General features: G+C 29.6%; 2 protein-coding genes across 3 annotated transcripts; both read right to left on the reverse strand.

The window, feature by feature from the left end:
• Positions 1–10,449: 10,449 nt before the first annotated feature.
• Positions 10,450–13,054, reverse strand: LOC118047077 (beta-amyrin 16-alpha-hydroxylase CYP87D16-like). 2 transcript variants are annotated; one of them, XM_035056253.2, is made up of 9 exons: positions 12,756–13,054; positions 12,329–12,659; positions 12,083–12,232; positions 11,738–11,986; positions 11,539–11,628; positions 11,339–11,417; positions 11,143–11,249; positions 10,896–11,023; positions 10,450–10,786 (listed from the first exon to the last, which is right to left on the reverse strand). In XM_035056253.2, the coding sequence occupies exons 1-9, from the start codon at positions 12,953–12,955 to the stop codon at positions 10,696–10,698; spliced, it is 1,425 nt and encodes a 474-aa protein (XP_034912144.1). In that variant the 5' UTR covers positions 12,956–13,054; the 3' UTR covers positions 10,450–10,695. The 2 variants fall into 2 exon arrangements, with proteins under 2 accessions (XP_034912144.1, XP_073267844.1); XM_073411743.1 differs by having other exon boundaries at positions 10,896–11,020; positions 11,140–11,249.
• Positions 13,055–16,227: 3,173 nt separating this feature from the next.
• LOC118047078 (cucurbitadienol 11-hydroxylase-like) lies at positions 16,228–18,818 on the reverse strand. Its single transcript, XM_035056254.2, has 9 exons — positions 18,536–18,818; positions 18,109–18,439; positions 17,869–18,018; positions 17,524–17,772; positions 17,325–17,414; positions 17,108–17,186; positions 16,915–17,021; positions 16,653–16,780; positions 16,228–16,526 (listed from the first exon to the last, which is right to left on the reverse strand). Exons 1-9 carry the CDS (start codon positions 18,733–18,735, stop codon positions 16,436–16,438), a joined length of 1,425 nt encoding a protein of 474 aa, XP_034912145.1. The 5' UTR covers positions 18,736–18,818; the 3' UTR covers positions 16,228–16,435.
• Positions 18,819–25,717: the final 6,899 nt, after the last annotated feature.

Genomic DNA, 25,717 nt, shown 5'->3' on the forward strand with positions numbered 1-25,717 from the left:
CAAATGCTTAGGACTTTCATAGCCCAACTATATGGTATAACCTACACCTGTGCTATGAAAGAAACTTGATTTGTTGTTAACATAAGTTAGCATCATGAATTCCTAATAATATTTAAAAGTTTGGTGTTACTTAAATAAGATAATTAATATGATCATGTTAACAATTTATAATGAGCTATTAATGACAAATCATCCGATTGGAACCTCCTTTATGTGTGGTTTCCAATTGAATAATAAAATTTTATGCTATACTTATTTGAAATATCATTAGTGGATCCTCTAACCTTGACATTTGTTTTTATCATTGTTTAATCCTTACATTAATCTTCCATCTCAAAGTTCTCATCAACTTCTTCTTCTTCTTATTCTTTACTACTACTACTACTACTACTACTATTCTTGCTATTATTATTGTTATTGTTGTTGTTGTTGTATTATTGTTGTCTATAATTTATATAATTAACCTTCTTGTGGTTCAACCCTGGTCTTACCGGGTTATTTATTACTTCGACACTCCTGCACTTGGGAGAAGACATCAATTTTTTGGTCATGTCAAAGTTTGCTCTAGCAATTAAAATAAATAATCATAAGAAAAATAAGCATTAGAGAACAAACATATTCATCATATAAACTGAAAAGAAAAGGTAAAATAGATCTCACAATTTTTAAAATTTGAAGGTTTTTGTGTCCTTGCATGTTTGTCATGCATGTTTATTGAACAACTAATAAATAAAAAAAAGAAAACATGATTTTGGGTTTGTGGAAGAGAAGGGGCGTTTTTTTCTCTCTTGGTTGGCTCTTCTCCTTCTTTTCTTTCATTCTTTTTATATTCTAGAAAACCCTAGTTTATATTTTACAAAATAGTCCTTCCTTAAGTATGTAGTTTACATTTAAGCATTTCAATAACTATTTTTTTTTTAAAAAAGAAATAGCCTTGCATGAAATCTTCAAGCTTTTACTTAGAGGAGGTAAATTGCTAAAATTAAAACTTGGATGTTGGTTTGGATGCTTCGGGATATAATTTGGACTCGTTTCTTCACAAAACTTGTTTGTTGGCAAAATTCATTTGTCATCTTAGAAAAATCATATCTCACTCATATGAGTTTATTTTTGGCTAAATTTTGGTAAGTGGATAGGTCTTTGAGTTAAGAATCCAACAAAATTTAGTTTGCATCAAATGGTCAACATTGACAGATTGCGAGATTTGACCTTGAAGGCTGTGATCTTTATGCTCTTCCTTATTTTATTTTCTTGCCTTGATGTTCAGAAAGGTATGGATGATAGCTTTTTAATGCAACTGTAATCACTTTATTTCGACCTCTAGAGCTTACATTCTGCACAAAACATCGACTGAAGGTCAAATCTATCAATTACCTCCAATTTACTTCATTTTGCATCTTTCATCCAAAAGTGCATTCAAAACATAAAACAAAGAATATCAAGGCATTTTATATATAAAACATAGGCAAAACACTAGTTAAATGTGGGTGAAACTATTAAATAATATAGTTGGATCAAATACCCTTATACTTAGCTCTTGCTCGTCCTCGAGAAATGATAGATAAAATCAAATTGAAAATAACTATGACCAATCTTTTAATCTCCCATCAATGTCCAAGAATATATGCATTATGAACCATAGTTATTAAACCCGAACCGGCCCGACAAGTCGACCCGGTGGCTAGACTGGTCTGGGTTTGTCAAAATATCGGTCGGTGCAATGACCTGGCTGAACTCGATCAACCCATGACTCGGGCTAACCTGGACGAGACCTAGTGTTTTTTTTTTCTTTTCAAAATGTGGTTTTTCTCCTATACCCCTCTTTTTTCATATTGTTTTAGTTGGTTATTAATATTTTTTAAATTTCACAATATAAATATTAGAAAAGTGTTTTATTTTTTCAATGTGGGATTTGAAACCCTTTCGTATATATACTTTATGTTCACAAGGAAAAAAAAAGTTATATTTGTTCAATGTGGGATTTGAAACCCTTTAGTATATATACTCTATGTTCTCAAGAAAAAAAGTTATTTTTTCAATGTGGGATTTGAAGCCCTTTCACATATATACTTTATGTTTACAAGAAAAAAGTTATCTTTTTTCAATGTGGGATAAAAAACTTTTTGGTTTAAATACTTCAAGTTAAAAAGATAACATTATATCTTTTCAATGTGGGATTTGAAGCCCTTTAGTATATATACTCTATGTTCACAAGAAAAAAATTATGTTTTTTCAATGTGGGATTTGAAACCCATTAGTATATATATTCTTATGTTCCCAAGAAAAAAGTTATTTTTTCAATGTGGGATTACAAGTCATTTCGTATATATACTCTATGTTCATAAGAAAAAAGTTATGTTTTTTCAATGTGGGATAAAAACCTTTTTGGTTTAAATACTTCAACTTAAAAGGATAACATAATATCTTTTCAATGTGGGATTTAAAGCCCTTTAATATATATACTTTATGTTCAAAAGAAAAAAATTATGTTTTTTCAATGTGGAATAAAAAATATTTTAAAATATTCTCTTAAACTTTATTATTTACAACATATATATCCTATATTTACATGAATTTTTTTTCTTAATTTATTCATATAAAATATTAAAACTTTAAATATTTTTTTTTAATTTTTTAGATTGATCCAGGTTGACTCGAGTTGACCCATGAAACCCAAGACCCGACCCCTGGATCAGGTTAGCTCCTGGGTCGAGTTTAATAACTATGTTATAAACAAGAATACAATCAAGAAGGATAGAGAGTACAAATTTTCATGAATTCATTTACATACCAACTTCAAAACTTAATTAATCTTTGGGATTTAAATGAAATCTATGTCATGCCAAAGTGATAGGTCCTCTTATTGATATAAACTCCAACACTCACGTGTTTAAGGCTTATGTATTTAAATCTCTCAAATTCAATCAATGAATATGTTCTACCATAAGCTCGCTCTTCAATCTCATCTCCACTACTAACATGTTATAAGCAATGCATGAATCAAAAGGTCTTATTTTCCTATTGTAATGGGGCTAAGGTTAAGGTTAGGTAAAATGGAATAAAAGAAAAGGTTCAAATCAAAGAAAGTAGAGCATTCTGAAAAATAATATTTCAAACAAAATATTCCATCAAAGCACATAAATTTTCCATCTTTAAGCACCAATGCTTAACTTCTTTTGATTTCAAGCTCCATCACATAGAATCTTAAGAACACAAAGGAACACTTTTCTTTTCTATTCTTTTTCTTTCACCTTTGACAACTTTGCCTATCTTTTCATCAAGCATCCTTTCTTCTTTCTTGTCATATAATTTCCAACCATAATTCCATGAGATACCACAAGTATATGCTCTACTAATCCTTGGCCAGGGAAAAAAAGGAAAACATATAAAAAGTAAAGGTTTATACATGGATAAAGCAAAGAAAAGATAAACAAGCTCAAAAGGGGCTCACTACGAATAAAATGCTTTAGGTTGGCTTTTTGGCTAAAGTGGTTAACATTCCTAATGCCTTTATCATCTTCATGTATATATGTAATGTGAATGTAATCTCAACAGGATATGAAGCAAGTTCTAGAGATTTATATCATTGACAGAATGCACAATAAAAGAATATAATGTTGAAGGCTCAAAAGCTTGCATTGATATAACACTATAAAGTCAACATGATATATTTTCAAAGTCAATCCCTAAACCAATTAAACATTAAAACTTGCATGCACACTCATTCATTCAATTTATATCTTCATCTATCTCAATTAATTCTCATACATAATACTCATATTCTCGTAAACCAATGGGAGTTAAAAAAGATAACATAGAGTTTTTTTTGAAAAATAACAAAGAAAAACAAAATTCTCTTATACCCCTGCACTTTAAACACAACATTGTCCTCATTGTTGAAATAAAAGAAAAGGAATATAAGAGAATGACAAAAATAAAATAAAATGTGAAAAATAAAAGATAAAGGAAAAATAAAGCATATTTGATTTTTTTTTTGTCCTAGGTTGCTTCCCAGTAAGTGCTTTTGTTTTATGTCACTGGCTTGACACGTGATATGCTCATTCTTTATAAATTGATTTAACTAACTCCACAGAAGAGGTGAGTCTTGTCGTCCAACCTTCATAGAAAGGTTTCAAACGATGCCCATTGACCTTGAGAACTTTGTTTGTTTCTAATCTCATAATTTCAATTGCACCATAAGGAAAAATATTAGAAACAACAAAGAGTCTAATCTAATGAGAGTGCAACTTTTCAGGAAAAAGTTTCAAACCCGAATGATAAAGGAGGACTTTGTTTCCATCATGAAACTCTTTTCTCATAATCATTCGGTCATAAAGACTCTTAGTCTTTTCTTTGTAAATCCTTGCATTCGTATAAGCATCATTATGTATCTCTTCTAATGTGGTTCTAGTCTTTTTGGGTACCCAAATGATAGACGCCACCCATTTGCTATCCATGATGGGATAAATGACTCCTGCATCATGGAGGACAATTTGCAAAGCTTCCAAAGCCAATGTTGATTGGTGCACGTTTTGGGGAATGCATATGTGCCTCTCCATCTTTTCTATCTCGGTAAAATCATAGCCATAATTCAAAGCCACGCTTAATCCATTTTCACAGGCAAAATCAAAAACTTGTTGTAGACACTTATCAACTTGGTCATAATATGTGATAGAATAAACATTGCTATACAGATATTTCATTGCATCAAGAAAATTAAATTCAATTTTTTCATCTCCTACTTTCATAAACAAAGTATCTTTACCACCATCAATCTTTGTATTGACAGTTTTCAAGAATGGTGTCCCAAACAATATAAGAGTGTTGTTTGAAGAATCACAAGAGTCATGTTCCATATCAAGAATATAAAAGTCGCATGGAATAATAAAACTATCAATCTTGACTAGGACATCTTCTATCACATCAAGTGGATAAACAAAGCTACGATCTGCAAGTTGTATTACAATACTAGTTTTATTCAAAGGCTCCAGACTAAAGGAATCATAAACATGTTTAGGCATAACACTAATTGATGCACCTAAATTGCATAAAGCCCTTTTAAAAGTAGCATTACTAATAACACATGGGATAATAAACGCACTTGGGTCTTTTTGCTTCAAAGGCGTATTCTTTTGAACAACAACAAATATAACTTCACCTATACTTATTGTCTCGTGGCCTTTCAACTTAAAAGCTCTCATAGTAGTACACAACTCCTTCAAGAATTTAGCTTACTTAGGAATTTGCTTGATAGCATCAAGCAAATGAATGTTAAGTTTCATTTTCTTGAAGACCTTTAAATTTTTTTTTCTTTATCATCTTTCTTTGACCTAGAAGAATTTATAGGAAATGGTGGAATTATTTTAAAATTAGAATTCAATGAGTGAGGACTTACCTTTGGAGTGTTGGTCATTGTTTCAGTTTGGGAGGGGGAGGATGTTTTTTCTTTGTATTTAATTTAGTTTCTATCTCTTCTTCTTCCTCCATCTCAATTTGTTTCGACCTTTGCTCTTCAAGTTCTTTCCCATTTCACAGCATGATTGCATTTACATTCTCTTTTGGATTCAATGCTTGAGAGGGCAATTTTCCATTCATTTATGCTTCAAATTTCCCTACACTTAAAGCTACTTACCCCATTTGCTTCTCCAAGTTGTGAATGCTTAACCTTGTTTCTTGTTGAAAAGAAATGACATTTTTTTGCAAGGTCACCGTGTTAGAAGCCAAGGTTTTCATCATCTCACGAAGATCATCACTCGATGACCTTATAACATTGGAATTTGTGACCTCAGGGGGCTGTCTTGCTTGATAATTCTGTTGGGACTGAAATTCATGAAACTGTTGGCCTTCATTGCCTTGTTGAGGCGGGTTCCCATAATGTAAGTTGGGATGATCTCTCCATTCGGGATTGTATGTGTTGGAAAAGGGACATATTTATGCTAAGGGCGTCCATTAAATGCTTGCATTAGCTTGTTCAATGTAATTTTCTTGCATTGTTAAGCACGTATCTGAAGCATGTCCTTGTAAGGAGCATATACTACAAACTTTCACCTGCTATATATTTTCATAAGCCAAAGAACGCACAAGAGAAGTGAGATCATTCACTTTATTCTCAAGGTTCGAAATACTTACCTCATTTACTTATTTGCTTGAGAAGTCTCTACGGGTGCCAAATTATTTTGAGTTGGTTGCCATATTTGAGATCAATTGGCGTGTAACCTTAGCTGTCTTATCTACTAATGCCCCTCCACTTGCCACATCAATGATACATCGGTTAGTATGCATCAATCCTTCATATAAATATTGAATGAGCAACTGATTGGGTATTTGATGATAAGGGCATTGAATTCATGGTTGCTCAAATCTTTCCCAATACTCGGAGAGTGTCTCCCCATGAGATTGTCGAATCCCACATATTTCTTCCCTTATGTTGGCAACTCAAGATGCTGGGAAATATTTTTCAAGGAAAATATTCTTCATGGCATTCCAAGTTCAAATGAAACCTGGGAGAATAGAGAAAAACCACGTCTTTATTGCCCCTTTTAAAGAGAAGAGGAAAGTTTTTAACTTAACCTGTTCTTCATCAACTCCGTTCGGTTTGATGCCAACACAAACCATGTGGAACTACTTGAGATGAGTATGAGGATCTTCTCCAGTAAGTCCATTGAATATTGACAGTAAATGTATAACTAGACTTGAGCTCAAAGTTGACATTATTGTTAATGTTTACATTTAAGTACTTCAATAACTATTTTCCAAAAAAAGAAAAATAGCCTTACATGAAATCTTCAAGCTTTGATTTAGAGGAGTTAAATTGCTGAAATAAAAATTTGGATGTTGGTTTGGATGCTTCGGGACATAATTTGGACTCATTTCTTCACAAAACTTGTTTGTCGGCATAATTCATTTGTTATCTTAGAAAAATTATATCTCACTCATATGAGTTGTTTTTTGGTTGAACTTTGGTATATGAATAGGTCTTTGAGCTAAGAATCCAATAAAATTTAGTTTACATCAAATGGACTTTTATAGCTCAAGATATTCAAGTTGGAATGACCAAAGGTCAACATTGACAAATTGCGAGATTTGACTTTGATGCTCTTCCTTATTTTATTTTCTTGCCTTAGATTTCTAGAAAGGTATGGATGATAGCTTTTCAATTCCATTAGAATTATTTCATTTCAACCTTTAGAGCTTAGGCTCCACACAAAACATCGACTGGAAGTCAAATATGTCAATTACCTCTAATTTACTCATTTTTGCATCAGTCATCCAAAAATGTCTTCAAAATATAAAACAAAGAATATCAAGACATTTTATATATAAAACATTGGCAAAACACTAGATAAATATGGGTGAAACTATTGAATAATATAGTTTCATCAAATATAGATACTGAATAGAATGAGTTGTAGTTAATCGATAATGTTTTGTGAGGAAAGCTACAGAGCTTTCCCTACATGATTTAGACTTTTGCAATATGATTTAGCTTTTTTGTTAAAAAAAAAAAAATACAAAACTAAATTCTCAACCAACTCAATATTTAAAAAAAAATCAACAAATATAATTTTGAAAAAACTTAAAGAAAAAAAAACAAAAGAAAAAAAAAAACAATGTAGGGAAACATTGTAGCAATCCATAAATATATATAAAAAAATTGACAAAAAATTTTGGGAAAAAAAAAACCATGCGGGGAAACACTATATAAATCTACAGTGTTTTAAAGAAAAAAAACTACAAAGCTAAATTCTCGAATAGCTCAATATTAAAAAAATAAAATCAATAAAGATAATTTTGAAAAAATCATAAAAAAGCTAAAACCATGTGGGAAAACACTGTAGCAATTCACAATGTTTTAAGTAAAAAAAACTATAAAACTAAATTCTCAACCAGCTTAATATTTTAAAAAATAAAATTGACAAAGATAATTTTGAAAAAAATCATTAAAAAAAAATAAAAACCATGTAGGGAAACACTGTAATAATACACAGTGTTTTAAAAAAAACAACAAAGGTGTTCTCAACCAGTTGAATATAAAAAAAATCAGCAAAGATAATTTTAGAAAAAACTATGAAAAAAAATCATATGGGAAAACACTGTAGCAATCCACAGTGTTTTTTTTTTTTTAAAACTACAAAGCTAAACTCTCAACCATCTCATTATTTAAAAAATAAAATCGACAAAGATAATTTTGAAAAAAACTCATTAAAAATAACAAAAAAATCATAAAAACAAAAGAAAAACAAAAGTGGAAAACACTGTAGCAATCCATAGTGTTTTGTGAGAAAAGCTACAGTGCTTTCCCCGCATGTTAACAAAAAAAAAAAAAAAAAATAAAACAAAAAACAACCATGTAGGGAAATATTATAGCAATCTAAAATGCTTTGTAAGGAAAGCTACATTTGTAATTCTCAACCAACACATTATTAAAAAAATAAAATCGATAAAGATAATTTTGAAAAAAACTTATAAAAAAAACCTTTTGAGGAAACACTGTAGCAATCCACACTGTTTTAAGAAAAAAAAAAAACAAAGCTAAATTCTCAACCAGTTCAATATTAAAAAAATAAAGTTGACAAAGATAATTTTGAAAAAAATCATTAAAAAAATAAAAAAAAATCATAAAAGAAAAAAAAGAAAAGAAAAAGGAAAAATAAAAAAAAAAACCATATAGGAAAATACTATAGCAATCCACAATGTTTTGTGAAGAAAACTACATTTGGAATTTTGAACTAGCTTATTATTACAAAAATAAAATCGACAAAGATAAGTTTAGAAAAAATAATTTAAAAAAACTACCAAGCTAAATTCTCAACAAGCTCAATATTAAAAAAATAAAATAAAAAAAGACAATCTTGAAAAAAATCATTTAAAAAAAAACCATGTGGGGAAACATTGTAGTAATTCAAAGTGTTTTTAAAAAAAAAACAAACTACAAAGCTAAATTCTCAACCAGCTCAATATTAAAAAAAATAATAAAATTGACAGATATTTTGGAAAAAATCATTAAAAATAAAAAAAATGAAATAAAAAATATCTTTTTTAAAAAATAAAACCATGTAGAGAAACAATGTAGTAATCCATACTGTTTTGTGAGGAAAGCTACAGTTGTAATTATTAACCATCTCAATATTAAAAAAATAAAATCGACAAAGACAATGTTAAAAAAATCATTAAAAAAACCTATGCGGGAAAACACTGTAACAATCCATAATGTTTTAAAGAAAAATACTATGAAACTAAATTCTCAGCAAGTTCAATATTAAAAAAATAAAATCGACAAAGACAATCCTGAAAAAAATCATAAAAAAACCCATGTGGAGAAATATTGTAGCAATCCAAAGTGTTTTAAAGAAAAAAATTATAAAGCTAAATTCTAAACCAGCTTAATATTAAAAAAATAAAATCGACAAAGATAATTTTAAAAAAAATCATAAAACAAAAAAAAAATCATAAAAACTAAAAAAAAGCATTGTAGGGAAACACTGTAGCAATTCATAATGGTTTATGAGGAAAGCTACAATTGTAATTCTCAACCAACTCATTATGAAAAAAATAAATAGACAAAGATAATTTTAGAAAAAATCATTAAAAAAACCAATGTGAGGAAACACTATTGCAATCTATAGTGTTTTAAAGAAAAAAATTACAAAGTTAAATTATCAAGTAACTCAATATTAAAAAAATAAAATTGATAAAAATAATTTTAAAAAAAATCATTAAAAAAATTATAAAATAAAAAATAAACTAAAAAAAATATCATGAAATTTTTTTGACCTGCTCCTCGGCATAGGGCGAGAAAACAAAATCTAATATCCACTATTTATAGGCATAAGAATTACCACCGTGTGATTAAAAATTTATAGCGTTAAAATTAATGTACGAACGGCTATATATAGCTAACAGTGTGAACGTTAAAACGTTATCCATGTAAAATTAAAACGAGAACGTTAAATAAATCCAAAAACACGAGAACTAATGCACGCAGTTAAGTGAATTTATACAGAACTTGAATAAAAATGATTGCAACTTCGAGACATATAAATGAAATTTTATTGATTGAAACATTTAGCTTGCATTGTGTGTGCGTGTGTGGCGTCCATGTAATGGTAGATTTATTTATCACATGAATTCAAAACCCATATCTGTCCTCTACAACAACAACAAATAAAATAAAATAAAATAAACCAATCCATTCATTATTTTCATCAAGGAAAAATCTTTAGAAGATTTGTTTTTTTTCTTAAAGAATGATATATGTAACCATCAAGGACATAACCTTAAACCCTCTCGGCTTGGAAGAACTTGAATATGGAGAAGACTTGCAGGCATAACCATAGTCCTTTGCCAATTTTTAATTAATGGTGTCAAATATCAATGAAGTAAAAGAGACGCCAGAGAATATTGCATGCTCTGGTTAACATAACTTGCATTTGTGAAAAAGCTGGATCGGAAGGGAAATAGATTTTTTATTGCATTGCTTGAACACTTAGCTTATACAGGAAAGATAATATATCATACAATATTTTACAAGAGAGAAGGATTCAACGGCGTGCTCTTCACGGTGCGACATGTGAGACCCCGTCGTTGACTAGAGAGGATCATTATTTTTTTAAAATAAAACAGTCGCTAATAAACAAGCACATAAGAAAACGTAAGTAACAACATGCACTTCCAGAGGTGGGGGAAAATAATTCTTCAATTTCTGGCGGTGAACTTAATATGGATGCCATCGCCAAATGAAATGATAGGGGTCCGAGATACGTCTCCTCCCTTGACTTTGGTAAAACTGGCATTAAGAAGAAAAAAAACCCAGTGAGTTAACAAAAAAAGCTGTCATCAATTTAAATTCCATGTTGTCACTGTTCAAGTATGAGTAAGAGAGAAATCCACTCTACCTGTAATTAGTGACCAGGACATGCAGAAAAGTGGACACGACCAGTTTGCTGTATTCTGCACCGGCACATTGTCTCGTGCCGCCACCAAATGGCATGAAATTCTTGGAAATAGTAACTTGATCAAGGTCCTATTTAGCATTGCAGAAACAATAAAAAGAAAAATTCAGCAGTTATAAAAGCATGATTCTATTAAATTTGTGATAAATTGAATCTATATTAAGGGTTGAGTTGGGAAATGGAGGAGTGCCTTCCAGCGCCATGGGTTGAAAGTAACTGGGTCCTTGAATGTATCAGGATTTAACTGAATAGCAGGGGTAACAAGCATAAGTGTCCAACCAGCTGGGACGGTGTATCCTGGAGATTTCTCAAAGAATCAATTGAAATGAACATTTTGGAAAAAGAAAGCGAAGAGATTTCTGAGCTGAGAACTGGCAGCTGCATACCTTTGACCTGGAAATCTTTCAATGCCTTCCGGAATAAACCAGGTGGGATGTTGGAGATTCTAAGTGTTTCATTGACAACCTGTGTATCATAATTAACATTGTGTGATTAAGAATATGAGTATCTACCAAAAAATAATGAAAAACACAGTTTTTATTCCTAGACAAGAGGACCATGTTCTTTTAAGAATGTGGAGACTAACCATTTGTGTGAAAGTCATTGATCGGTACTCCTCCCATGTGAGGCCAGAGTTTGGATCTTCCCTTTTCTTCAAAATCGCCTCATGCTCAGCCTGATCGATTAAATTACACAATTAGCGCGGGACATGGTGTGAATAGAGCGTGGTGGCATCTTCAAATTGAAAGCTTAAAATTCGATGCTATTAGGGTATGTATACGTACTCTCAATTCCTCAACTACTCGAGGGTTCTCGGAAAGAAACTTGAATGTAAGAGTTAGGGTGGTTGACATGGATTCAAAGCTGGCAAACAAGATCCCGAACATTTGCTGGGGGATGAAATCCACAGTCAAGAACTTCTCAGTCTTCATATCATCAATGGCTTGATCAAGAAAATCTCCCCGACGCTTTGATGGGTCGTTGAGCCTCTCCATCAGTGTATCCTTGAGCAATTTCAACATCTTCTGTCGGTCCTGAATCAATAGAAAGATATGTTATTGAATGGTCATTCCTGAGCAGTGATTACCAAATATGAGCAAATCTCATGGTTCAGGGACTGCTCTGTTTACCTGCATGCACTTGTGGAAAGAAGTGCCAGGAATATTCAAAGGCAAGGAGATGAAACTGTTCAAGATCTTTGTGTAATTCTCACTGAGCTTCTCTTTTGAGTTCTCGGCATCATAGCCAAATATTTTGTTTGCAGTAAAATTGAAAACCATCTACAGCAAGAAAAGGCAGGTTAGGGTTAAGAAGACACATGACAAAATGTTCATCAATACAGTGTATCAAGTACTGAAAATTAATAGTGCACTCACGACAGAGATAACTTGTTTGACGTCAACAGGTCCCTGAGAAGCCCACTTTGCCAAGTTGGTGTGAAGCATGTCTTCGATTTTAGGAAGCACTGATTCTTTAAGGCTCTCGACACCAAAGTGGTTCAAAGTAATGCTTCTCAAGTATTTGTGAACTGTACCGATAGCGTTCACCCTCGTTTCACCCTCGAGAGCGAAGACTTTGGCAAAGGAATCCAAATACCATAGCTCAACCAAGGTTCCTTCGTGTTGCAAGATGTACTTGTTCATTTCATAGTCAGTGGACACAATGATAGGCCTTCCAACCAAGCTGGTTTTAAAGATCGGTCCATACCTGAAACAGGGAGATCAATATGAATTTGTTAGTAGCGAATAAAGCAGGCAAGTATGTACGATTTAATTATGAAAACTGTGCTAGCCAGCATATTACTTTTGCATCCTTTTCTTGACGAATGGATGAAGGTCCAGAGATTTTCCAGGAATGATGAACTGCAGAGTTTCTCCAATGAGGGGCCAGCCCATGGAACCTGGAGGGAGAACTCCTTCAATTTTTGGGTTTCTCCATTTGAAAAGCAGGTGAGTATAGTATATCACCGCCAATGCTACAACAACCAATCCAATTGCCCACATCTTTTTGCCTGATCTCTCTCTCCCTCTTGAGCTAATGGATGTAAACAAGAGAATGAAAGATAAGAGAGAATGTTAATGAAGAGGTGGATGAAGAATGGTGCGACTACAAAGCATTATATACAACTCCAGCTACGTGGTAATAGCATCTCCAAGTCAAACACTATTTAGAAAAGCCATGTTGGAATATAGTTTAATAGAATATATAAATAAAATCAACAAAAATAATTTTAGAAAAAATTATTAAAAAAAAAATAAAAAAATATCATAAAAAAAATAACACAAAATATATAGGAAAATATTATAACAATTCACATTATTTTATGAAGAAAACTAAAGTTGTATTTCTAAACTAGCTCATTATTTAAAAAATTAAATCGACAAAAAATAATATAATAGGTATCAATTGTTTCCAGTCAAGTATGGATTTCACGCCAATCCCATTTCTTCCTCTTTATATATATATATATATATATATATATATATATGAATATGTAAAAAATAATATTATTTGCCTTAAATATATTCACTTTTTAGAGAACAAAATTTTTTATAAAATTTTATAATTAGGATATTATTTCAAAATAAAAATAAATATTATTTTTAGAGAACAAAACTTATTTATATAAAATAAAATAAAAAAATCAGCAAAAGTTAAATACAAAAAAAAAAATTTTAAAAAAATTTATTTATAAAAACCTTGCAAAACTCGTAGTCTAAGTAATAAGAAGATCAAGACAAACCGATTAAATTTTTTTTTAAAATAATCATAAAATCATTTTTTTTAAAATTATAATATAAAATAATAAAAATAAATAAATAAGCAAGTGGATAGATCTCCATAAACGCTAACCCAATCTCTTGGATTGTCTTGAGCTAATGTTAAAAATAAGTAATTGCCAAATGAATAGAGTTATTTGATTATAGTTTATATAATTTATGCTTGGTAATATCTAGTAATGCAAAGTGGTCCCATATTTTCTATCGTCGTTTTTATAAGTAAGACTTGCCTGTTACTCTTATCATTAATCTAATAATTTGTATCACTATCTAAAATATTTGCTATGATTTGTACCAAAAAAATAGAGTTATTCAAAGTAATGTGGGCCCCATAACTAGCTAGCTCGGTAGATGATGATTTAATGTGTTTGGCATTGTATTTTAAAAATATTTTTAAAAAATTTTAATTTTTTTTTTGCTTCAAATAAATATTTATTTGATGTTTTTAAATTATTTTTATATATTATTATTAAAAATAATTTTTTAAAAATAAAAAATATTATTTTAATATATTTTAAAATAAAAAATATTTTTAAAAATAATTATTATTATAATTGCATATGATTGATATTTTTTATTTTGTTTTCTGATTCTTCGTTTTTTCATCCTGGCGAATCTGAATGTCTAATAAAACAAAGGACGATCTCTGTATTTTTTTTAAAAAAAATATTACAAATTGCTGTTGTAACCACTACACAAATTGATGTTGTTTAATTTAGTTCATTAATTTTTTTTTTCTATTTAGTTATTGGCCGATGCTTTTAGTTTCTCTTTTATTTTTTTTGTTTAGTTTTTTAATTTTTAATTTTTATGTCTTTTACTGTGGACTGCACGTGAAAAAGTTGAGGCCTTTTGTTTGTTTTTGTTTTGCCCTTTTTAATTATTATTTTTTTGTTTTAATTTGGCTTGTTAATATTGATTTTTTTATTTAGTAATCAAACTTTCATGACATGAATTTTGGGTTTGACGAGTTAACCCAATTAATTATGGGTTAATGCGTCAATTTTTTTTTATTTAGTTATCAAAATTTTACGACTCCAATCCAAGGTTTGACGAGTTAACCTCCTTTAAAGGGTTAACCCAGTTAATTCAGATATTTTTTATTTTTCTCTATTATTTATTTTTTCTTTTTGTTGTTTTATTTTTTATTTTTTTATTTTAATTAATCTATTTAATTATCATACTTTTATTACACGGCTAATAGGTTTAGTATTGCAACCAGACCCACTTAAACTTAGTCATGCAAATTTAATGTTATTGTAAATATTGCTCTTAGATAAGATCTCTGTATTAAAAAAAATATATATTACAAATTGCTGTTGTAACCATTACACTTATTATTATTGTCTGCTCCACTGCTGAAGAGATCTGAAACTCCAAACTTTCATAAACCAAACCAGGTAAGGTCTATGTATCCTCTTTCCGGTGAGAAAGCACAAAGGAAAGCTTCTTCATTTATGCTCTGGCTGTAAACTTAATATGGATACCATCTCCGAATGAAATGATAGGGGTCCGAGAGACGGCTCCTCCCCTGATCTTAGTAAAGCTGGTATTTAAGAATATATATTCAAAGAGTTAATACCAATAATTATGGCATAAAATTAAATTACCAGTATCCAATGTTCAAGTATGGCGACTATTAAGAGGAAAAAAAAAAAAAAAAAATATCTATGCCTTTCACTGACTGTGCATTTCAGTTTACAGTGAAAATGTTGATATTTTTTTTTAATTAATATTTTTAATTTAATTTGTTAATATTAATTTTTTTTTATTTAGTTATCAGATTTTCATGACACGGATCCCTGGTTTGACGAGTTAACTTAATTAATTCTTATTTTTTTTCTTTTTCTTCATTAGTTTTTTTCTTCTAATTGGATTTTTTTTCTTTTCAATTAATATTATTTTTGTTTAATTTAGTTCATTAATTTTTTTTCTATTTAGTTATTGGTTGATGCCTTTAGTTTTTTTTTTATTCGTTTTGTTTTTTTGTCGTTTTTATGCCTTTGACTGCACGTGAAAAAGTTGATGCTTTTTGTTTGTTTTTGTTTTTGCCCTTTTTAATTATTTGTTTTTGTTTTAATTTGGTTTGTTAATATTTTTTTTTTATTTAGTTATCAAACTTTCATGACACGAAATTCGGGTTTGATGGGTAACCTGGTTTGATGAGTTCGCCCAGTTAATTATGGGTTAACGCACCAATTTTTTTTTTTCTATTTAGTTATCAAACTTTTACGACATCAATCCAAGGTTTGACGGGTTAACCTGCTTTGAAGGGTTAACCCAGTTAATTCAGATATTTTTTTTTTATTTTTCTCTATTATTTTTTTTGTTGGTTTTTTTATTTTAATTAATCTATTTAATTATCATATTTTTATGACACAACATTGTTGTCAGACCCACATTCAAGGCTAATAGGTTTGGTATTGCAACCAGACCAACTTAAACTTGGGTTATGCAAATTTAATGTTATTGTAAATATTGCTCTTGGGTATAACTTTGCAGAAGATCTTTGTATTTTAAAAAAAATAAATTACAAATTGCTGTTGTAACCATTACACTTATTATTATTTGTCTGGGAATCACCCTGCAACTCAATCGCTCCACTGCTGAAGAGATCTGAAACTCCAAACTTTCATAAACCAAACCAGTTAAGGTCTATATATCCTCTTTCCGGTGAGAAAGAACAAAGGAAAGCTTCTTCATTTATGCTCTGGCTGTAAACTTAATATGGATACCATCTCCGAATGAAATGATAGGGGTCCGAGAGACGGCTCCTCCCCTGATCTTAGTAAAGCTGGTATTTAAGAATATATATTCAAAGAGTTAATACCAATAATTATGGCATAAAATTAAATTACCCGTATCCAATGTTCAAGTATGGCGACTATTAAGAGAAAAAAAAAAAGGAACAAATCTCTACCTGTAATCGGTGACCAAGATATGAAGAAAAGTCGACAAGACCAGCTTGCTGTACTCTGCCCCGGCACATTGTCTCGTGCCGCCACCAAATGGCATGAAATTCTTGGAGATGGTAACTTGGTCAAGTTCCTGTAGAGAATTAAAAAACCAACATGTATCAATAAAAAGCAGCTGTGCACCAATGAATGGCACGCATGTATATGATGACGACAGTGAATCAAATTTAATCCACCCTGAGGTTTTGTAACAGTAAAATCTCCCACCTGCCAGCGCCATGGATTGAATGTGACTGGATCCTTGAAGGTATCAGGGTTCAACTGAGTAGCAGGGGTAACGAGCATTACTGTCCACCCAGCTGGAACAGTGTATCCTGGAAATTTCGCAGACGATCAATTAAATTGAACAATTTCGAAGAAGTAAACCGAAGAGATTTTAAATCAAGAATTGGTAGTGTACCTTTGACTTGGAAATCTTTCAGTGCCTTTCGGAACAAACCTGGTGGGATGTTGGAAATTCTAAGCGTCTCGTTGACAACCTGTGAATGATTGGTGACATTTCATAAGAATATAAGATTATCTTATTACCGCAAAAAAAGAAAAAAAGGAAAAGAAAAGGAGATGTTAATGGAAAGTTGCAATGCAAAAGGGCACTTTTTTAGAATGTGGAGACTAACCATTTGTGTGAAAGTCATTGATCGGTACTCCTCCCATGTGAGGCGGGAGTTTGGATTCTCCCTTTTCTTCACAATTGCCTCATGCTCAGCCTGATCGATTAAATTACACAATTAGCTCGGGACATGGTGTGAATAGAGAGTGGTGGCATCTTCAAATTGAAAGCTTAAAATTCGATGCTGTTAGGGGACGTATACGTACTCTCAATTCCTCAACTACTCGAGGGTTCTCTGTAAGAAACTTGAATGTGAGAGTTAGGGTGGTTGACATGGATTCAAAGCTGGCAAACAAGATCCCGAACATGAGTTGGGGGATGAAATCCACAGTCAAGAACTTCTCGGTCTTCATATCATCAATGGCTTGATCGAGAAAATCTCCCCGACGCTTTGATGGGTCGTTGAGCCTCTCCATCAGTGTATCCTTGAGCAATTTCAACATCTTCTCTCGGTCCTGAATCAATAGAAAGACATGTTATTGAATGGTCATTCCTGAGCAGTGATTACCAAATATGAGCAAATCTCATGGTTCAGGGACTGCTCTGTTTACCTGCATGCACTTGTGGAACGAAGTGCCAGGAATATTCAAAGGCAAGGAGATGAAACTGTTCAAGATCTTTGTGTAATTCTCACTGAGCTTCTCTTTTGAGTGCTCGGCATCATAACCAAATATTTTGTTTGCAGTAAAATTGAAAACCATCTGCGGCAAGAAAAGGCAGGTTAGGATTAAGAAGACACCTGAGAAAATGTTCATCAATACAAGTGTACTGAAAATTAACAGTGCACTCACGACAGAGATAACTTGTTTGACGTCAACAGGTCCCTGAGAAGCCCACTTTGCCAAGTTGGTGTGAAGCATGTCTTCGATTTTAGGAAGCAATGATTCTTTAAGGCTCTCGACACCAAAGTGGTTCAAAGTTATGCTTCTCAAGTATTTGTGAACTGTACCGATAGCGTTCACCCTGGTTTCACCCTCGAGAGCGAAGAATTTGGCGAAGGAATCCAAATACCATAGCTCAACCAAGGTTCCTTCGTGTTGCAAGATGTACTTGTTCATTTCATAGTCAGTGGACACAATGATAGGCCTTCCAACCAAGCTGGTTTTAAAGATCGGTCCATACCTGAAACAGGGAGATCAATATGAGTTTGTTAGTAGCGAATCAAGCAGGCAGGTATATACGATTTAATTATGAAAACTGTGCTAGCCAGCATATTACTTTTGCATCCTTTTCTTGACGAATGGATGAAGGTCCAGAGATTTTCCAGGAATGATGAACTGCAGAGTTTCTCCAATGAGGGGCCAGCCCATGGAACCTGGAGGGAGAACTCCTTCAATTTTTGGGCTTCTCCATTTGAAAAGCAGGTGAGTGTAGTATATCACCGCCAATGCTACAACAACCAATCCAATTGCCCACATCTTTTTGCTTGATCTCTCTCTCCCTCTCGAGCTAATGGATGTAAGCAAGAGAATGAAAGATAAGAGAGAATGTCAAGGAAGAGGTGAATGAAGAATGGTGCGACTACAAAGCATTATATACAACTCCAGCTACGTGGTAATAGCATCTCCAAGTCAAATACTATTTAGAAAAGCCAAGTTGGAATATAGTTTTAAGTAGAACAGATATAGTTTTTTATTTATATATATTCCAATGCAAAAAAGACATCTATAAAAACTTATTATACTTTAATATATATAATACACAATTATTTTAATAATCTAATATGACTTAATTGGCTTAGCGAGTCTAAAAATAATCTTAATGATTTTCAATCAATCTAATATTAAAATATAAAATTAAAATAAAACAGAAAAATAACTTGAATTAACTTGAAGAAACTTATTAAATTTATGACATGAATCGTGAGATCAAGTTTATCTTATAAAAAATAAATGAAAAGAACATAGATTTAAAAAAACAAAATCCAGGAAATAAAACCAAAGATATAGTTTTTTTTATAAAAAAATAATAAAATGTTATTTTATATATCAACCTCGTTGAAATATGGAAAATAGATGTTAAAGAATTAAAATAATATATATATATATATATATATATATTTAATTTTTATTTAACATGAACCCCTTTCAAAACTGCCGGTGTGGACTTGGTTTAGAATAGAACAAGAAAATATCTAGCATCGATGGAAGAAATCCTCAGCTACTATATTTTAATTAGGGCAACAGTGGATATTCATGGAAATTATATTAATTTGACCAGCATAAAAGAATTATAGCATGAATGGAGACTCAGGAATGCGGTTAAGTATGAGGTTGAATGCTTGACTTTTTAGCACCAATCGTAGCAGAGCACCTGTTCTTCCCAATGATTTTCAGCAATCAATTAGTTTCTTGACCCATTCCAGTCAACAGAAGCTTGCACCCGACGTCGTATAAAAAAAGCAGTAATGAAAACAAGTGGTCGATTAAAATAGGCATCAATTGTTTCCAGTCAAATATGGATTTCTTCCTCCTTATATATATATATATATATATATATATATATATATATATATTATTTGCCTTAAATATATTAACGAGAGGCTAGTTTTTTTTTTTTTTTTTAATTTTACAATTAGGATATTTTTGGAACTAACTTTCACGTATTGAAACTAAATTTATCTCTCCAATCTTGAAATCTGACTACATCTTTTTCCTCTATCTCACACAACCACTCGTCAATATACTACATGCTTTCATCGGTTTCTGTTTCCTTTTATTTTCCTCAGTTCTTAAGTTTACCTTCTTTTTTATTGTTATTATTATTGGAATCTCCTATAAAAATAAAAATAAAAATGGCGTATTAAGTTGAATATTAAATCAAATAAATGAATGGAGAATCAAGTTCAACATTCAATGAAAGAATATTTGATATTATTATTTTTAAAAATTAAATGTTCAACTCCAACATGAGTTTTGTACAGGGTAATTTGATATTTTAGATCAGAGAAGAGGTCCTTTGTCAACTTATAAACTAAAAAACAATACTGGGAATATAGGAGTGCCAATACCGGCATCTCAATTCTATGTCAACTTATAAACTAAAAAACAATACTGGGAGTATAGGAGTGCCAATACCGGCATCTCAATTCTATAAATTAAAACATATATAAAGATTAAAATATTCATCCTATTCACTAAATTAACTTGTATATCTGAATAAATAAAAGATAAATCCACATTTTAAAAAACTCATGATATAAAAGATAAACACAAATAAAATTGATTAAATAAACTCACCCTAAAAAAAATTACACAAGGCCAAACACATCACTAATATTATTTTAAAATAAATATTTTTTATTTTAAAAAATAAACTTTATTTGTAAAAAACCATATATATATATATGTGTGTGTGTGTGTGTGAATTAGAATAATATCTTGAAAAATCAAACACAAACAAAAAAACAATTCTAAAAAAAAATTATATTAAAAAATGGCATGTAAAACTTGTGATCTGAATCGTGAGACCGAGAAAAACTCGTAAAAAAAATTTGAAGATAATCACAAAATCAATATTAAAAAAAAAAAAGCAAATGCGAAATGAAAGATCATACAAAGCTAAATCCCCAATGAATCAAATGTAAAAAAAGTCATGAAAAATAAAATAAATTATAGAAAAGTATCTAAAAAATAAGGGTGAAAAAATATTAATTAGAGGGAAAATAAAGATTTGACCCTTGCTCCAAAATGGTTCATAATTGTTTCTTAAAGAAAACAACTTGAGTACAAAGACTATTCAATATTTGTTTTACGTAATAAAAATTATAAGTATTGATTAAAAAATTTATGCAAACATCTAATAATCATCTATGTAACTAAATAAATAAAGTCGTTGATAATAACTAAAAGAGAAAATAAATAAAATCAAGAGATTGATGCAAATTAAGATATTTGATTTCACAAAAGAAATATTTCCATGTTTTTGTCCACTGAATTTATTTATTAAAATCAATAAAAAATAAAAATAAAAACACATATGAAATTGAATGAATAAAATTAAAGGAAAAAGAATTATGCGTGACTGAACATACCATAAACATTATTTCAAAATAAAAATAAATATTATTTTTAGAAAAAAAAAAGTTATCTATATAAAATAAAATAAAAAATTTGCAAAAGTTAAATACAAAACAATATTTTTTTTAAAAAAACCTTTATCTAAAAAAAACTCGCAAAACTCGTGTTCTAAGTAATAATACAAAGACAAACCGATCAAAAAGAAATTGAAGGTAACCACAAACCATTTTGTTTTTCAAAAAATGATAATGTAGAATGATAAAATCATTAAAAAAATGGGGAAAAAAAATAATTTTCAACCGTATTAGCACTGAAAACTTGTGACTCCTATCATTAAATCGGGAAGCATGACAAATGAAAAAAAATCATAAATCCTAATCCCGAACAAGTCAAACACCAAAGGATGTAATCGGGAAAAAAAATTGGCCATATAAAAAATATAATTAAAATAATGAGGGTGAAAATTGAAATAAAAAATTAAATTTGAAGGCATCTAAAAAAAATTAAATTTGAGGGTTAAACTGAAAAAAAAACTTCAACGAAAGGAAAAGAAAATCAAAAGAATGAGAGCTAAATTAGGAAAAATAAGACAACATAAACTTTGATTGAAAGATGAAATTGAAAACCAATAAAACTTTAACAAAAGAGTTAAAGGTGAAAATGAGAAACCACAAGAATAAAGACTGGATTGGAAAAAACAATATATGACAGCTTCTAATTCAAGGACTGAATTGAAAACATACAAAACTTTTCTAAAAGGGCTAGAGATGAAAATAAGCGATAAAAAATATATGAACTGAAATTGAAAAAAAAAAAAAAAGAGGACAGACATGTGCTTTCTCTAGAAGAGAGAGAAAAGAAAGTAGAAAAATAAAAAAAGTAACTACCAACGACAAAACATCTATTAACCGTTGTCATGTGTCACACTAGTAAAAAGAGAACGTAGTAGCGCTTGTAAGGACATGATGGAAGTTTAGGTTTGAACAATCGGTGGCATCACATGCATTGTTCAGAGGACACATACACCACTTACACGATAACAACTTTTCAAATTGAAAAACAAAAAATCAATATAAAATTACTAAAACACCCTCCATTACTCTGGAAATAACAAATAAACAAATGTAAAAGGATCAAAACACTCCTAAATGCATAATTGATCTTTATCTTTTCTAAATATTCATATTTTTATTGTAGCTTAAGAAGTGAAAAAAATTAAAAAGCCCTTGATCAACAACTCAAGTATTTTCTGACCATTAGGGTAAAGAGGTATTTTTATTATTTGAAATTTTATAAAAAGTAAAAAAATCCTTAGTCAACAAGGCTAAATTTTGTTAACCTTTATGATACAATAATATTTTTACTATACAAATAACTTAAAAAGACTAACATACTCCCCTTGAATCTTTTTATGACCAATAAGCCTATGATAAAGGCCAAAACACCCCCACTTCCAAGGCTTTTATTTTTTTTCAATCAAAGGGTAAAATAATAATTTTATTGTATATAAAAAGACAAAAATACTCCATCCCAAGCCTTCAAAGTTGCAAAAATCTAATGTGTTGTCTTTTTATTAACAGAGCACACATAATAAATTTCCAAGGTGAATTGAAGTTTTTATTAATTGTTGGCCTAGTAAATTAATCATTTTTTGTATTATTTATATACAACTAAGATTTTATAACATTCTATAATTGTTAACCTAATAAAAAAACCCATGGTCAACAAGTTTAAATTTTGTTAACTTTTGGGGTACAATAATATTTTTTACTGTACAATTGAACTTAGAAAGAATAACATACTCCTTTTCAATCTTTTAATGATAAATGAGACTATAAAAAAGACCAAAACACCCCCACATCTAAGGATTTAATTTTTTCAATCAGAGCCTAAAATAGTAATTTCATTGTGTATAAAAAGACATAAATACTTCATCACAAGCCTTTAAAGTTGTGAAAATCTATTATGTTGTCTCTTGATCAACAATACACACATAATAGATTTCCAATGTGAATTATAGTTTTTGTTAATTGTTGACTTACTAAATTAATCATTTTTGTATTTTTTATGTATAGCTAAGATTCTATAACATTTTTAAATAGATTCTATAATTATTGACCTACTAAAAAGAACTCTTGGTCAATAAATTTAAATTTTGTTGACCTTTGGGGTATAATAGTATTTTTATTATACAAATAAACTTAAAAAGACTAATTTATTCCCTTTTAATCTTTTTAAGATCAATGAATCTATGTAAAAAAATCACCCCACATCAAAAGTTTCTATTTTTTCAATCAAAAAGCAAAATAGTAATTTCATTATATATAAAAAGACAAACTTACTCCATCCCAAGCTTTAAAGTTGCGAAAATCTACCGTGTTGTCTTTCGATTGACAGTATACACAATAGATTTCTAATGTGAATTAGAGATATTGTTAATTGTTGACCTACTAATCTAATCAATTTTGTTTTTTTAATAGAGAACTAAGATTCTATAACATCAAGTGTAAAAATCTCCTAAACATGAAATACTACAAATATAAATATTTTATTGCTATAAACAACTTCCATCTCGCATTCTATCTCGTTAGCATGTTAGTGTTAATATATATAGATGGATTTTAACAAATAACTTTAAATATTTTAAAAATTAACTAACTTGAATTGTTTATATATATATAATAATTAGCTAATATTTAATTACACAGTTAATACTATTAAATATCTTAAAATTAAATAATCTTAATTATTTTATATTAAGTATATTAAACAGCAATTTATACAGATCTTAATTAAATTATTTATATGTTTTTTTTAGGGTTCAAACAAGCTCTTAGCATTTTTTTTAGAAAAATAATTACAGTATTCTTAGATCAGTTTTGTAGATCAATCAATAATAAATCCCCTTCTTATACGATCATTAGGGAGTTCTCTCCGTATCAGCCTAGTGCTTTAAAAGAGATTAATAAAGTTCTTTGAATATTGACCTAAAAATTTAAATCTAGAAAGTTAAAGCAAGTGAATATATCTCCATAATCGCTAACCCAATCTCTTGGATTGTCTTGAACTAATGTTAAAAATAAGTAATTGTCAAACGAATGGAGTTATTTGATTTATTCTACATAAATAATAAGGTGGACAAAGCTTAAATTAATTATAGTTTATTATAATTTATGCTTGGTAATATCTAGTAATGGAAAGGTCCCATATTTTCTGTTGTCGTTTTAATAAGACTTGCCTTGTAACTCTTATCATTAATCTACTAATTTGTATCACCATCTAAAATTATTATCTAATAAACTAATACAAATGAGTATTTCACTATGGACTGCACAATACAATTTATAGTGAAACGCTAATTTTTTTTTTGTTTTTTTAATGAAAATGTTTTTGTTAATTTTTTTTTTGTTAATGTTAAAGTTTTTTTCTATTTAGTTATCAAACTTTTATAACATAGATTCTGGGTTTGACGGGTTAACCTAGATTTTTTTTTCTAGTTTTTTCTTTTTAAGTAATTTTTTATTTAATTTAGTTTATTAATGTTAAATTTTTTTATATATAGTTATCAAACTTTTATGACACAGATTCCGGGTTTGACAGGTTAACCCAGCTAATTCTAGGTTAACCAATAATTTTTTTTTCCTAATTAGTTATTAAACTTTCATGACATGTATCTCAAGTTTGACGGGTTAACGTGGTTTGAAGGATTAACTCAGTTAATTCAGATTTTTTTTTCTTCATTAGTTTTTTTTTCATGTAGGTTTTTTTTCTTTGTTTTTTTCTTTTCAATTAATCTTTTTTTTTTGTTTAGTATTTTTTTTTCCTTTTGTTTTACTTTTTCTTTTAATTGATTTTTTTTTAAAAAATTAGTTATTTAATATTAAGTTTGTTCTATTTAGTTATCAAACTTTCATGATACAAATCCCAGGTTTGACAGGTTAACTCAGTTAATTTAAATTTTTTTTTTTTCTTCATAAGTTTTTTTTTTCATCATTTTTTTCTTTTCAATTAATCGCCTTTTTGTTTATTAGTTTTTTTTTTATTTATAATTGATTTTTTAAAAAAATTTAGTTTGTTAAAATTAAGTTTCTTTTCTGGTTTCTTTTTGATTAATTTTTTCATTTAATTTAGTTTTAAATGTTAAATCCTTTTCTATTTAATTATCAAACTTTCATGACATGGATTCCAAGTTTGATGGGTTAATTAACCCAACTAATTTTGGGTTAACCCGTAAATTTTTTTTTTCTAATCTGTTATCAAACTTTCATGAAATGAATCTCAGGTCTGATGGGTTAATATGATTTGAAGGGTTAACCAAGTTAATTCAATTTTTTTTTCTTTTTTTTCATTAGTTTTTTTTAATTAATATATTTTTTTTAAT

The sequence above is a fragment of the Populus alba genome, chromosome 1, assembly GCF_005239225.2.
Source record: "Populus alba chromosome 1, ASM523922v2, whole genome shotgun sequence".
NCBI lineage: Eukaryota > Viridiplantae > Streptophyta > Magnoliopsida > Malpighiales > Salicaceae > Populus > Populus alba.